Source organism: Merops nubicus, unplaced genomic scaffold (assembly GCF_000691845.1).
Source record: "Merops nubicus isolate BGI_N331 unplaced genomic scaffold, ASM69184v1 scaffold19109, whole genome shotgun sequence".
NCBI classification, from domain to species: domain Eukaryota; kingdom Metazoa; phylum Chordata; class Aves; order Coraciiformes; family Meropidae; genus Merops; species Merops nubicus.
Genome location: NW_008633341.1, coordinates 1 through 15,412, shown reverse-complemented (window position 1 = coordinate 15,412; position 15,412 = coordinate 1). Strand labels below are relative to the sequence as shown.

General features: G+C 39.6%; 1 protein-coding gene across 1 annotated transcript in view; it reads left to right on the top strand.

The window, feature by feature from the left end:
* Positions 1–15,283, top strand: part of RAD51B (RAD51 paralog B) — a gene marked incomplete at its 3' end in the record, with an annotated part of 73,510 nt that extends 58,227 nt beyond the window's left edge. The window contains exon 7 of the mRNA XM_008948236.1: positions 15,049–15,283. Coding sequence (XP_008946484.1) covers positions 15,049–15,283 — 235 coding nt within the window. The remainder of the gene's footprint in view (positions 1–15,048) is intronic.
* Positions 15,284–15,412: the final 129 nt, after the last annotated feature.

Sequence of the window (15,412 nt, the reverse complement as noted above, 5' to 3'; positions counted from 1 at the left end):
TTTGAACAGCCATCCCTCTAAAGCCACAATTATGTTCAGAGTGTTCAAATTTGGTTGCTCCTAGAATAGCAGCTCCACAGTACTAAAATTAATGTGTTGTCAGGAGTTTTGTACAGCAGGAAGTCTCACTGGTTTGAGCAGAAGCCCTGAAGATTAGGACATTTATGTGACTGCTCATGTCAGAGTTTTATGAGTTTCACATTTTCATGGTGGTATTGATATGATGGTTATGGAATGTTGCTGTGTGTGCTAGTGTAGCGGTATAATTTTGAAATAAGGAGGAGGGAGGGAGCATTTGGCTAGTAACTTGCAGCTTTTAGCAGAAAAGCCTCTATTTTTTTTTTTCTTGAGATGAGTTGGAGAAGAGAAATGATATGTCAGAGGAATTGGTAGTTTTCTGATAAAAACTATTTTAACTTTATCGGCACAAGTTCAGCTGGTAGGTCCTTCTGTCTTAAATTTCCTGACAGTTCTTTAAGAAACTTTAAAAATAAACACTTCCACCAATGCTGCATAAACAATTCAGATTGATTCCTCTAGATTTTTGCTGATACCTTTTCTGAAAAAAAATGTGTTAAAGTGACTTAGCTGGTGATGAAAATACTCCATAAACATAGGCTGTATTTAAAGGAGGACCTTAGGCATTTTAAGTAGGCTTTGTAACTACTGCTTTCCTGGCACGTTGGTAAAACAGTGTGGTGATGACAGAATTGAGTCTCTTTTGTAAATTAAATTATAAATTATGTAGCAGGTCATGTATATGGATTGTCTGCTTCTAAGTAAGCAGTTTAAGCTTGGAGTTTAAGCTTCTCACCTAGACAGTGTTCACATTCCTTATCTCTCTTGATTTGCATGGGTGACCTAAGGGCAGCCAATTCTTCACACTCCCCAGCTCATCTTAACTTCCTTAAGTCAAGATTCAAATTTTAATCCAAGAGTTTCTGCAGTATGCTCCAGTTTGTTTGGTTAACAATCATTAACAATCTGATATCAAGATTGTCCCTCCTGTTAAGAGCTGTGGCAGTCAAGCACAGGCAAAAATACAAAGCTACTGCTCCTGGGGATTTTGAGCTGCTGGGGTATGTTGCGTTTGTAAATTGAGTTTTGGATGCAGAGAGGGTAGTGGGTTTGCCAATTGTAGAGACAAACCCATGCCTTTACTGCTTTTTACCTTTTCTTTTATTCTAGTAGGCACGAGACAGCTCAACTAGAGAACTTTAGATTATTAGAACTCTGATGGTAACTGAAAACACTGAAAGGAATAATAATGACCAAGAAGATCTTAAACTCCAGCAGCTCCAGGGCAAAACTATCCAGGTTGAATGAATAATTTCATGATCTTTCTAGGGAAAATTGGCCATTATCAATATTGAAGATGTCAAAGCACAATACCTGTGATAGAAGGTATCTTGATTCCTGGTCACAGAAGTTCCAAGGTCAATGATCCATGGGTGTTTAGTTACAGAGCACTTGCTTCCTAGTTACCATCGATGACTTGTAAATAAGTATTGTTTGTCTTAATACCAGTTTACTTACATATTTAAATCACAGTACTTCTAGGCCTCACTTTTAATGCCTTCTTTCACTTCGCTTCTTCCCCTTTGGAAGCAGGATCTAGCCATTCAAATTCTGTGCCTGCTGCAGAAAACTATTGGTTATGTGTAGTGGGCCTTGTACCTGCTAACAGATGACCTGATGTAAAAACTCATATGACTGGAGTTAAAGAAAACGTGTTTGAGATAATGATACTTTTGCAGTTTGGCTGTAGAAAAGCCAGCCTGTGGTCTGGCCATGTTTTCAGAGTCATGTTTATCCCTACAGCTTATTCAAAATAAATAGAGGGGGGAAATACTATTTATGTTAAATCAAAGATGAAATTAGAAAGGAGAGATACTGATAACAGCTGTATCATAGGCAGGGTGGTTCTAGATTCAGTCTGGATACATGTCAAAACTGTTTCAACCTATAGAGGACTTCAGAAGACTGCTTCAGTTTTCCCCTTTAAGCTGTACCAGATGTTTGTTGTTTTACTCAACATGGTTACCTTGTTCCAGTGTCAGTGATGGATGCCTCCTTCGGTGCTCTGGGAGGTTGCCTAAATTCTGTCACTACAGACCTTTGATGCCATCTCCAACTTTAGAGCAGAAAACAGTGACAGAGTTGTTTCCTTCTGATCAGCTTAGATTGGCTCTGTAAACTGGCCTGCCACATGTGATGGGAAGAACTCATCAGAAATCTCATTGGGATGTGTACTTCTTCTGAAGTGTATAAACATGGGCTGATGTGACAATGAAGAGCTAGTGTGACTTGTAAGGAAAAGGCAACATGACAACTTCAAAGACAGAATGTCCATGCAGCTAACAGCAATAGAGTTGCATATCTGTTTTTCACCAAATCTGATTTTTTTTTTTTTTTTTTTTTAAGATTCCTCAACCTGGAATTACAAGAGAGGTAAAAAGATGTCTTTGTTCTAAAGATCCCAACCTCATGTACTTTTAAACTCTGTATTCCTCAGAGAACGTCTTTAGATTATGTGGCTCTTAGTTACCATTATGATTAACTATCAATTGCATTTCAAAGGACTTGCACCCTGCTAAGGTTTTGCAGTTGTTGCCTGTGTTGTTATTCAATGTTTTCTTAATTTCTGAGTGCATTAAAAATATGCTTTTCTAGAAGAAAGATTTGTCTCTTAGTGAAACATTGCAAAGGAGAAGCACTTCCTAGACAGGGGCACCTCCTGCAAGGAATGGACAAGTGGCTTCAGGAAAACTGAGAAGCATGTAAGAGAGAGCATAAAATGTAGTTATACATGCTTACTAGGAATTGGGAAAGCTTGGCTTGAGGTGTGATGGGCAGCTGTGTGCAGGTGCTTTAGGGAAAAGCAGGAGGAGGAAGCTAAAGACAGTATCAGAAAAGCAGCTTTGGAAAGGATGCACTGCAGAAGATAGCTGAACAGTGAAAATGGTCTACAAGAGTATACTGCAGGACTCTCAAGAGCTCATATCACTCTAATCTACCTTTACAGGGATAATGGTAAATAAGCACTTTCAGAATATTTTTAAAAAGATACATTAGTTGTCCAACAAGTAGTACGTATTTAATTGCTAATAATCAATCATTGAGACTGCACATTAAATGGATAGGGCTGTTGGCTGGGAGTTAGACCACATTTGTAGTTCTGCCACTGCTCTGGTGTGACCTCAGAGGTCATAGCAGATAACCTGGTAGTGCAGATGTGTCATTCCACCTCTCCCAGCAGCCCTATCTAACCTTTTCTGCCTAATTTCAGCATTGGGGTTACTAGGAGTATTACTGGTTTTACCTCCCTAAGCACTGATTAAGAGTATAGTAGGCCCAAGGCTTTCTTCTGCTTCTCAGTAGTACTGAAATTCACATTGTTAGTTGTGTGGCTTTTTTAAAAGTAGGATAGTTAATACACATTTTTTCCATAAATGTGAAGCTTCGCATTGCTAAGAATATCCTGTTTAAAACCTTTGGGTATTCCTCAGAGACTGATGGTGTCACAGATGAGGTCAGTTTTCAGCAATATAGTTGGTGCCAGCAGAGAGCTTGGTGATGCCACTGTCAAACAGAAACCTTTTAAAGTCTCTGTTAAAAATGTTAAAGTTCTTGCCTATCAGAGGATCTTATAGATCATATAAACTTCCATTTTCAATTCCAGATCATGGTAAATTCCAGATGTTTCAATATTTTTGCACCAACCTGTTCTTCTAGTTGATGTGAAATGAGTACAATGTAAAAAGCAAACAATAACCCACAGTACACTCCCATGCATCCACCCTGTATCTAGTTGGTCTGAAACAGTCAGGGGGAACTAACTGGACAAATGATGCAGGTCTCAAGCAAAAATACCTTCCTAAAATTTAAGAAATTCTTACAGGCAAGTTTGTTCCCCTCCCTTATTTTGAAAGATGGGGCGGAGGTTGCAGGCAATGAAAAATGAGAATAACAAAGTGAAGCCTCTGAAATAATCCAAAGCAATTCACTGAAATAACATCCTTTATAAAGATGTTTTGTGTACTGTGACTGTGCCCCATATTCCAGTAAGGTTGCAGTCATTACCTCAAGTTTTGCTGAAAGCATCTTAAATGTGCTCCACCCACCATGAGCCAAATTAGTTGGCCCTAGATGAGGGGAAGTGTAATTCCCCCGATCACAGGAAGCCTAAGCTGCAGCTCTTGTCTATGCTCTCTGTGAGCAGAGCAGAACAACCTCTTCTGCCCCTGTGCTCAGTTGTAAATCAGAGGAAAGCAGTTTTCCTGTAACCTGCACTTGATTGCACTTCTTTTGATGGTTAACTTCATTACTTATCCTTTATTTTTGTACTAAGTCCAATTAAAACAACTGGACTCTGAACAAGCTTCTGTCTTGATTAAGAAGTGTTTTTATATGGGGTAGCATATGGAAGCATAAGCTGTTAACAGCTGCAAATTTTGTTGATTAAACTAGGTGCAGACAAATTTACAAGAGAAACTGTTCCATGAAAAATTCCAGCTCACTGACATACAAAGGTATCCTGACTATTTTTCAACCAGTTTCCACAGTTTCTTGCCAAGAATAATACAAGGTTTCTTGCAAAGTGTTGACACTGGAGGCTCTAAATGCTAAATGTTTATCAATCAATTTGAGTTGTCTTGAATCTTAGTAAGCAAACATGTATCTTTGCAAACACCTGGAGATACTCTTAGCCCTTGAAGACTCCGTTCTTTTCAGGCAAACTTTTAGATCCTCATGTGGCCACAGCAAAATTTGTGTCTTTTGCTGAGATGCACCACAAGGTAATGGAAGTTAAAGGACCCTGTGGCCTAATTTTTGTTCCTTACAAAGTTTAGTGAAATTTAGGGATAATAATACTTGCAACTCATTTGGACAGGAGTCAAGCAAAGCTTTAAACATTCTGAAGACTTAAGATATTTTATCTTACAGTTTCAAAACACATTGCAAATAAATGTTCCTCTGAAAATCTGTTTGACATAAATGAATTTAACCTATGAAAGGTAACCAAAGCATGGAGAGTATAAAATGACTACTTCAAAGATTACTGAGCCAGTGGCAGACCCAGCATTGATAGAACCATAGGTTGGACAAGGTCTTTGAGATCATCAAGTCCAACCATTAATGGCTGGTAGATAATATCAGAAGACTTGAATCTCAGGTTAGCAGTAAGGTCAAATGCAGAATGATGCTATAGTGTCAAATATGTAATGTTTAAAACGAGACCAACTTTTTAACTTGTGCATAAATGTCCATACTCATCTGTCATTACTTGGTTTCTGGTTTAAAGACAAATACATAAAACTTCCTTGAATTGCTGGTAGGAGTTTCATGATCTGCTTTAATGGCCTGAAGTGTTTGCAGTGCTCGTAAGTGAGTAAATTCAACTACTGTAATTGCTGCTTTGGACTCATAAATCAGCCTGCAGGAAAACACTCTGTTGAAGTACAGTGGTACGAATGGAAAGAAAAATTTTTATGGATTGAAGTTTCTAATTCTCAAGGTGTGATTATACATACAGAAGCTTAAAAAAATTCCAGGCTCTCAAGAATCTACTGAAATACTTGGTACTAATTAAAGTAATTGCGTTCATACATAGAAAGAACAAGGCTATACTGGAGCCAAAGTAAAAATTTTGAGTTACATGTCAAACAAATGTAAATCTTGCATAAATGTTCTTTATTGTGAATTACAGATGGAAATTCTGTTATTTGATTTGTCAGAAAGTGGTACACTGAGGTATTACAGAAGAAAGTGTTCTTTATAAGGAACACGTTATTTCCTTTTCTGCTTGTGTTTTTATCTAGAATCTTGCAGCAGCTGTGTATATATGTTTTTCTTTTGTTCTAAACCAGTAAATTAGCTGTTATTTTAGCAGATAGCAAAAGGCTTTTTTTCTAAAAAAAAAAAAAAAAAAGGGCTCCCAGACTAAAGCAGTCTTCTGGCTGCTGGTTAAGGAATATTGAGCTTTTAATCTGGAATTTAGTGATTCATACCTAGACCATGAGCTCAAATGAATCAGAATAATGGATAATCTTTTAATAATCTTACTAGAAGCCATGTAAAAACAAATACAAAACTATTATAAAATATCAAAACATTACTGAGGGTGGTGTGATGGAGAGTCAAAAATCAGAGGGTTGGAGATTTAATTTGTCATATGCAACCTTAATTCTTCTGTAGTGGTATTATGAGATAATTAATCTCACTGTGTTTTACATAATATCTCTGCCTCAGTCTGTTCAGGGAACGAATCTAACTGCAGTGAAGGAGACTCTTTGCAAGATCATTGCCTCATTGGTTGCAAGAGTTGATTTTCTGAACTGAATAAGACCTTATCAAGACAGCTGAATTCTTCCTTGGAGAATCAGACGTGCCTTTGGTTCTATAATCATATATAAGTATACTTAAGGGTGACTAAATCATTATAAGCAGGTTTTTCACAGCTGATCGTTAGTAGTACAGCTCATTTTCTAGATGTATGGTTTGTGAGATTAAAAGTGCTCACTTCTACAACTTCTGTTTAGTAGAGGCTGTTCTTTTAACAAATTAAATGCTACAGCATGCAGTGTTAAATTGAACAATGAAGTCCTGAGTGGCTCAGAGCAGGTACCCAAATCTCTACATTAATTTGTCTGTGGTTCGGTTCTCTATCTGTAAATGGGATTAATCTGTTTCTCAGGACAGAGGGATTCTGAAGGCAAAGCAGCTGTAAAGCACTTACTGTAGGTTTCAGTTGCTAAAGAAAAGAGTAATTTGGTGTTTAGAGCAGAACTTTAGCAGTGTGCTTGGATTACAAGCTTCAGAGTGAAGAAAAAGCAGAATGAAGAGTTTCTTGTTGAGCCATCCTGCACATGTGATTGTCTTTTTAAAATGTTTTAAATCTGATCCTGGAAAATGAAAACAAAATAGGTCAAGTTCAATACATTCTACAGGACTGAAAATTAATTATAATGGGAAGTGCTAGATGGTTAAGGGGGGCTGGCACCCTCATCTATAATCACCTACAGATACAGGTTCTTAATACATATTGTCACTGAGACAGCATTTTCCTAAGCAGAAGCCTTGAGACACAAGCTAGTCTTGTAATCCTGGCAGCTTACCTGAGTGCCAAAAAAAAAAAAAGGAATTAAAATAAGCTTCCCCTTTTTTGAAAAGGTTATGCATATAATGAACTCTGTGACAAGAAGGTGGTTAGAGCTGTTTCTTTCTTTAGCAGCCTCCCATTGCATCAAGTGTGACCTAGTGGTGTTTTCTAGTAGCTGTTACTGCTAGGATGAGGTTTGTAGGTAGTTTTAGCAACTCAAACCATCTAAGATAGCCAAAACACTGTAATGCAGGGGTCAGGAGAACCTGATTTAAATGAAAACACTAGTGAAGTGTGGCTTAAACGACTATCTCTGCCTTCTGCAGCACATAGGATAAACTGTCTTTCGGACTGCAAAAGAAATCAATCTGCTACTTCACATCTCTTCTTGAGTGGTCTTGCATTTTTTCAGTTCTTCTGCTCTGTGGTGCTTATGAAGCCTGGCTTTGAGACTCTCTTGATTCTCTTGTGCTGGAATCCTTAAAAAAAATTTAAATGCTCATGGTTCCTTGTAGCTAGTGCTTGTCTTTCATTTAGGAAGTGGAGGGAAACATCATAAGGTGAACAGAAAGGGACATGAGAAACTGTGGAAGTTGTGACTTTGCCTTGGGTACGAGAGAGATGAAACAGAGTTGTTCTTGCCTCTAGAAATAATGCTATTCCCTGTGGAAATTTGCATATCCCTTGGCAAGTATTTTTTCTTTCATAGGTTGTTACAGGTGATTTGTTACCTCAGAATGAAGATAAAAAAAACCAAAAACCAAACCCATCTCACAATAATTTTATTTTTAGTTATCTGTTGTTGACCCTCAGTTGACGGAAAACACATGGGAAGGCCTTCTTAAAGCAGATTTCTGTTTGAGTTTGGATTTTGCTACTTTGTTCTGTTTTGGAACATGGAATATTTTAATTTTGCTAATAGTAGTGCAATATGAAAGAAATATCCTTTTTGAAGGTATCTCATCAGTCACATAATATAACTTAAAGCTGAGGCTTGCAGTGTATTTAAAGCAAGAATTTAGCTTCTTATATATGAGAACTGGAATGCGTGTCTCCTAAGACAAATCAGCTTTTACAGTACAAGTTGATTTATTGAAAGCTTTTACAAATTGCTTATTTTCCTCAGATAATAACGATATTAAAATAATGTAGGCCCTTCTCATTAGAAGTTTTTGAAATAACATGAAAATGCGGTAAACTATGCTGCTGTTGACCTAGATTTGTCACTGAATTTGTCTACATGTTATGATTTGTCCTCATCCTGATGTATCCTTCACTGCATGTATTGGTACTGCGATAGGCATGGCCACAGGCAGTGGCAGCTGAAATCACATGGTTGGTTCAGGTTTGACAAGAGGATTTTTTGGAAAACTCCTCAAGTTTTTAGTTCTGAATTGTTCTGTGAATTGTTTTGCAGTTTAACAGGGGAAAAGCATTCCTGACCATTCTGAGCCCTCCATAAAACTTCACCAATCTGCCAAGCTCGTAAATAGAAGTATTTTGAGTGTGGCGTGTGCTCAGTTCTGGCTGTGCTTGCTCTTCTGGTTAGCACAGTAAATCATACGTACTATAGTTTATGCCCATCATAAACCTCAGAACAAGGGCTTGAATCCTCTCTTCTTCCTGAAATAATTTCGGAAAGTTGAGGATTCATTATAGATGTGATGGAGTACTGTGTAATGGTTTCTTCTGTTGAGATGCCAGTGGCATGCAGGCTGTATGTAGTGGAAGTAGATTCAAGTTTCAGCAGTGATGCTGCTCCTCTGGGGATAGATCTAATAGATCTCATAGCCTGAGTGGTGGGACCACATCACACAGACACTGGATAACTGGAAATTTCCTATGTTTGGACATGTCATCTATCATGGAGCTGCCCAAACAGCTTGCTCTGATTTAGGTTGGTACCAATAAGACGAAGACCAAAAGCGGCTTTCAGGGGCCATCTGGAATCTGACTGCTCCCAGCTGCTGCAGGTCAGAGACTAACTGGTCTTGTGTTGGCAGGTTAAATGTAATGTAGTGGTCTAAGAGGAAATCATGGCTTTTGTTTGATCTTCCTGTAATTGTTTCACAGGCTTTCATATACCACTCACTCATCAAGAATGCAGTGAAGTGCTAAGAGAAAGGAGGTAGTCCAGCTGCTATTGCAGTAATCAAAGTACACTAGGAATTCCTAATCAGCTCTATGAACAGACTTCACAATAAACCAAATCAGTGTAGTGCCATGGGTAGTGGAGTCATACACCATCTGTATGTTTGTTCTTCTTTCTCTCTGAACATGTAGGGTAGGTTTATGACGTTAAATCTGTTTGCATCCCTGAAGTGTGAGCTATGTGGAGGGAAGTCCACCTGAGTTTCAAGGTGCTGGGATGTGCTGTCTTCTGACCATTAGTCTCATACCTGCTGGAACAGTTCATTTTGATCCTGTTGATCCAACTTGGTCTGCTGCACAGAATACTCAGCAATTCATCTGCTCCTCTTTTTTGATTCCTTCTCCACCATTCTGCTTTAAAATACCAGGAGGTCACTTGTATTCACAGGCTTTTTGTGTTCTCTAATGAGAGTTGCACTCCTTGTCCCCTTCCCCATCTTGTAGTTTCAGAGAAGAGATGGAAGCAATGGAAGATCATGTTTTGCTTTAAAGGAAGAAAAATTTAATGTTCTATATCCCAGCAGAAATAAAAGTTGCTATTTTTCCTCTCTCTACACCTGTGTTCTGCCTCTATGTTGTTGTTGATTCTGAAGTTAGCAGACCACCAAAGGGAGTTCTGATTACTTTGGTTATTGCATTATCATTACTGTGTTTATGGCCTATTGAGATCATCAGGGTAATAGGGTTGAGTGATTAGGACATGATCTGTGGATCTTTTCTTTTGGTGATCTTTTTTTACGCAGTCAGGACATTGAAAGACTTCAACTTGCCCAAGTTTCCAAATTGGAAGAGGTTGAAACTTGTGTTAGTCTTCTGACAGAAGCTCTCTATACTTAGGACTGACCTGTTAATAAAATTAAGGTGTGAAATTCTGTTAGCTAAGAAAGCATTAATTTGGTGACAATACTTAAACTTTTGGTCTATGTCATCCTGGTATTTTTTAGTTGCTGTTTGTTTATTTCTTCTAGCTACTCTCTATTCCTAAGCATTTTCTCAGCTATCTTTGTGAGATACTACAGCTAATTACTAAACTGCGTCTCCCTTCTGTAATCTGGAATATGAATGAGGTGTCATTTCTTACAATTATGTGATTTGCTCTGCAGTCAACTTTTAGCAAAGTTTACAGCTTTTGGGATTTTTCTTTTTTTATACGAAACTATAGTCCTAATGCCTATTAATAATTTCAAGTACCAATCATGAATTCTTTTCCACTATAACTTTTCATCTTGATCTTAATCCTGCTGATGCTCATAGACCTGCTATAATCTGATAATAATAGATAAAACAATAATATTTCTTCTGAACTAGTACTCTTCCCAAACCATCTTTGTTAGGGATGTGAATCATAGAATCATAGAATCCTTTAGGTTGGAAGAGACCTTTAAAATCATCAAGTCCAACCATTAAGCCATTAGGGCTCTAAAGTCCTCTGCCAAAACAGATCAGAATCTGTCAGGGTTGGAAGGGACAACAAGGATCACCCAGTTCCAACCTCCAACCCCTCTGCCATGAGCAGGGACACCTCCCACTAGATCAGGCTGCCCAGAGCCTCCTCCAGCCTGGCCTTAAAGACCCCCAGGGATGGGGCCTCAACCACCTCCCTGGGCAACCCATTCCAGGGTCTCACCACTCTCATGGTGAAGAACTTCTTCCTCATGTCCAGCCTGAATCTGCCCACTTCCAGCTTTGCCCCATTCCCCCTAGTCCTGTTATTACCCGATAACAAAAAGTCTAAAAAGTCCCTCCCCAGCTTTCTTGTAGGCCCCTCCCTGAGATACTGAAAGACCACAATAAGGTCACCTCGGAGCCTTCTCTTCTCCAGACTGAACAGCCCCAACTCTCTCAGTCTGTCCTCACAGCCGAGCTGCTCCAGCCCTCGGATCATTCTGGTGGCCCTTCTCTGGACACGCTCCAGCAGGTCCACGTCCCTCTTGTACTGGGGGCTCCAGAACTGGATGCAGTACTCCAGGTGGGGGCTCACCAGAGCAGAGTAGAGGGGGAGAATCACCTCCCTCGACCTCCTGGCCACACTTCTCTTGCTGCAGCCCAGGGTCTGGTTGGCTTTCTGGGCTGCAAGTGCACACTGCTGGCTCATGTTGAGCTTCTCATCCACCAGCACCCCCAAGTCCCTCTCCTCAGAGCTGCTCTCCAGCCAGTCCCTGCCCAGCCTGTATTGGTGCCTGGGATTGCCTCGACCCAGATGCAGGACCTTGCACTTGGCCTTGTTGAACCTCATGAGGTTGGCTTGTGCCCACCCCTCCAGCCTGTCCCGGTCCCTCTGGATGGCCTCCCTTCCCTCCAGCGTGTCAGCCACACCACACAGCTCGGTGTCATCGGCAAACTTGCTGAGGGTGCACTCAGTCCCCTTATCCATGTCCCCGACAGAGATGTTAAACAAGACTGGCCCCAGGACTGACCCCTGACTGTGTCACCCACCAAACTGTGTGGTTTTGATTTCACTAGGTGTACTTCTTGATAGAGCTGCTTGTTTCCTTTGTTGATGGTGTTGCAGGCTGTGTTGTGGACATTGGTGGTAGTGCTTATGATCTCTTTATGCTTTGAAGTTATAGAAAAAGGAAATCAGAAAAAACACTGGTGTATTTAGAGCCTTGTTTAAGCTACTGAATTTTTACTTATGTAAAAATTACCTAAGTTGCTTTTTCAGCCAGTTTAAGAGCTCTTCTCGGAAACATTTTGGATTGCAGCTCAGTCTCATAACTCTGTATCTGAACAGCTTTCAGAGCTTCACTCAAAGCCTGTATGGAGAAAACAGCCCCCTTTACTGTTAATGCTCTTGATGTCAGTACAGGCTTCAAAACAGTCAACTTTTGTCTTCCATGTTCTTCTTCATCCTTCAGAAGGTTTGCTCTGTGGTGGGGTGTTTCACTTAAAGTTGTAGAAAGACTTCTGAGAGAAGGCAAAGCAAAAGTTTTATACTGCTTCAGAGTCTCCATGTGTATTTGTTTGCTCAATTCTTACAAACGGTCTAGCTTGATTTAGTTAGGCCTTGCAGGGAACGTGTCCTCTTGAAACTACCTCAAGGTGTCCTCAAGGAACAACTCTTCTTTAATTGTATCTGAAAAAAAAGCAATGAATCAGTTGGTACCCAGTTGTCTCCCTGTTTGTGACAAGGATGCTAGAATGTGTAAACTGAAGGCTACAGCTTTCGCTTTCCTTACAGCAAAAGCTTTTCTTTGTTGGGTGGTCTGTATAGCTCAGTCTCAAAACCCATTATCTGGAGGTTTTTCATCTAATTCTTGTCCTTCCATGCTCTGTATTTTCCTTCTACTTTATTTCCTTTTGGTTCTCTTTCACTTAGATATATGCTTATTTTGTATTTGCACATAGACCGTTCATAAATACTTAATACTCACTGAATGAATGGCTTAAGGGCAACATCTTCCAATGCATGCATGAGAAGGGTTTCTCCTTTCTTCTTTGCAAATAAAATATGTATATCTGCATTCATAATGTATTATTCTGCTTTTTGTAATAGAAATGTAAAATACTTGGGGCTTTTATGGTACTCTATAGCTTTGCTGGGGTTCTGAATGTTTTCTGTATTTATGTGCCACATCATGGGATATGTGTCTTGCTGGGTTCTTATGTCTCCAGTTTTTAAACTTTCCCATGTTTATCCCTTCCATGTTTATTTTTACTTAACTATGGTGTTTTGCAATATTCTTTTCTCTGAGGCTTTTGTTTGTGTTTGCATTTACTTACGCGGTTCTGGTTGGCATGTGAATGCCTTTGTAATCATATGGTGTACATTGCTAAATGTTTGTTCACATAGCTTTTTTTTTTTTTTTTTAGTATTTAATTTAAAATTTAAGAGTATAATCAGATTCACTGCAATCTGGTTCTCTTTCTAGAGTATACTTCTTCTAGGAATGTCTGAGTCACCCAAGTTTTTCTTTGTGAATTCTAAACCTCTCATTCTCTTTTCACCCCAGTCACGTTGAAGGTATTACACTTGGATTGGGCTTATGCACCATCTATCACCAACTGCAGGGCAAATTTTCCGTTTACCGTGGTTTTACTTGCCCCTGTGTAACCAACTTAAAGTTTAAAGTTTTCCAAATTGAAGTGGGGGATTCATTTATTGTAACTGGCAAAGCCTCACAATGTGCATACTCCTTTTACCCTGTTTGGAGACAGGTAGTGCTTTGATTAAATACTTACCATCTAGTAGTTGCTCTCCTAGCTTTACCTGTAATCCATTGCTTGCCTTCTGATGCTCTCCATGTTTCAGTTATTACTTAAGCTGTCCTAAAACTTGTATCAGTAATGATGCAAAATTATGCAATTACAATGCTGACATCTTTGTCATCTATAAATCGGACCAGGCTGTGGTATTTTTTTTTCTTCTTCTCTGCAGCAGGTTCTTGCTACTTTGAGTGAAAGTCAAAAGAAAGAGAGCAGTATAAATCTGCCTTTAAAATTTGTTCTCTTAATGTTACAAGATACTTCATATAGCATTTGGGTCTCTTTAAGTTTATACCAGACAGTTCTGTTAAATAAGCCTGTTACAGTCAGAAGCAGTTGGCACCTTCATTGATACCTTCTGGAGATCAGAAAATAAGTAAAAGTATATTTCACTGCATAATCTGAACACTTCTGTTTCTTTTACTCTATAGAGATGGTTCTTTTGGGCAATGTGGAGACAGGGGAGGGTGAGGCTGAGTAGCTTTAATTAAAATTACCTCTGTTGTTCTAGATTCTTTGTATGTACAAATTCATCTCCAGGAATGTCAGGCACCTGAATTGTCTCAAAAAAAAAAAGTGCAACTGAAAACCTTGTATGATCTTCATAATGAAATTCTAGCACTGGGTCTGGTATAACGTTAATGGTGGTAAAAGTGTGGTGTAAACAAGTAATGTAAAGCAAATCTTCCTGGGGTTACACTTTAAAGTTTTTAATTCAATTTACTGAAATTTTTTTCATAGATAATGTGAACCACAGCTGTAAAAAAAAAAAAAAAAAAAAAGGATGTTTCCGTATTTTGAAATAGTTGTTCTTGACCGAATATAAAATGAGTTTTAGAAGCTCTGACTCCTTGTAGCATTGTGATCACAGTCAGTCACCACTAACACCCCATCAGTGATTGTGTCCATAACAGGTTCAGTGTGAAAAATCATGTTACTGCAATAGAACAGTGCTTGGAGAGGGTGAGACCTTGAAGTATGAAGTGCTGCTCGCTGCTGGTGCCTGGAACTGCAGAAGGCTAATGGGAGAGAGCAATAGGCTGGAATCAGAGGGAAGGTATTTAGTTTTATGCTCCTGCTTAACTACCAATGCACGGAGTATGGGGAATAAGCAGGAGGAGTTGGAGGGCTGCGTTAGGTTGCATGACTATGATATAATTGCAGTCACTGAAACATGGTGGGACAGCTCCCATGGCTGGAATGTTGTCATGGATGGCTACATACTATTTAGGAAGGACAGCCCCAAAAGGCATTGCTGTGGTGCTGCTCTTTGTGTGAGAGAAATTGAAATGTATTGAGTTCTGTCTCGGGGCGGGGGGGGAGGTGGAACAGATTGAAAGCTTGTGGGTAAGAATTAAGGGACATGCAAAGGGGGGTGAAACTGTTGTGGGAGTTTACTATAGACCACCGAACCAAGAAGATGATGTTGATGAGGCCTTCTACAGACAACTGGAGGTAGCCTCTAGAACACACTGCTTGGTACTCATGGGGAACTTCAGCACCCAGATATTTGTGGGGAAGCCCACACAGCCAGGCAAGTTCAGTCAAAAAGGCTCTTGCAGTGCATTGATGATAACTTCTTAATGCAGGTAGTAGAGGAACCAATGAGAAGAGGCACACTGCTAGACCTTGTATTAACAAATAAAGAAGGGCTGGCTGGGGACATGAAGATTGGGAACAGCCACCACGACATGGTGGAGTTTAGCACTTTACAAGGTAGAAGCAAGGCAATAAGTAGGACTACAACCCTGGACTTCCGCAGGGCTAACTTTGCACTCTTCAAAGATCTGCTTGCAGGAATCCCATGGGCTAATACTCTAAAGGGTAAAGGGGCCCAAGAAAGTTGGTCAGTTATTAAAACCTTTTCCTCCAAGCCCAACATAGGTGTGTTCCCTTGAGTAAAAAATCCAGCAAATGAGCTGAGACACCTGCATGGATGAGCAGGGAGCTTCT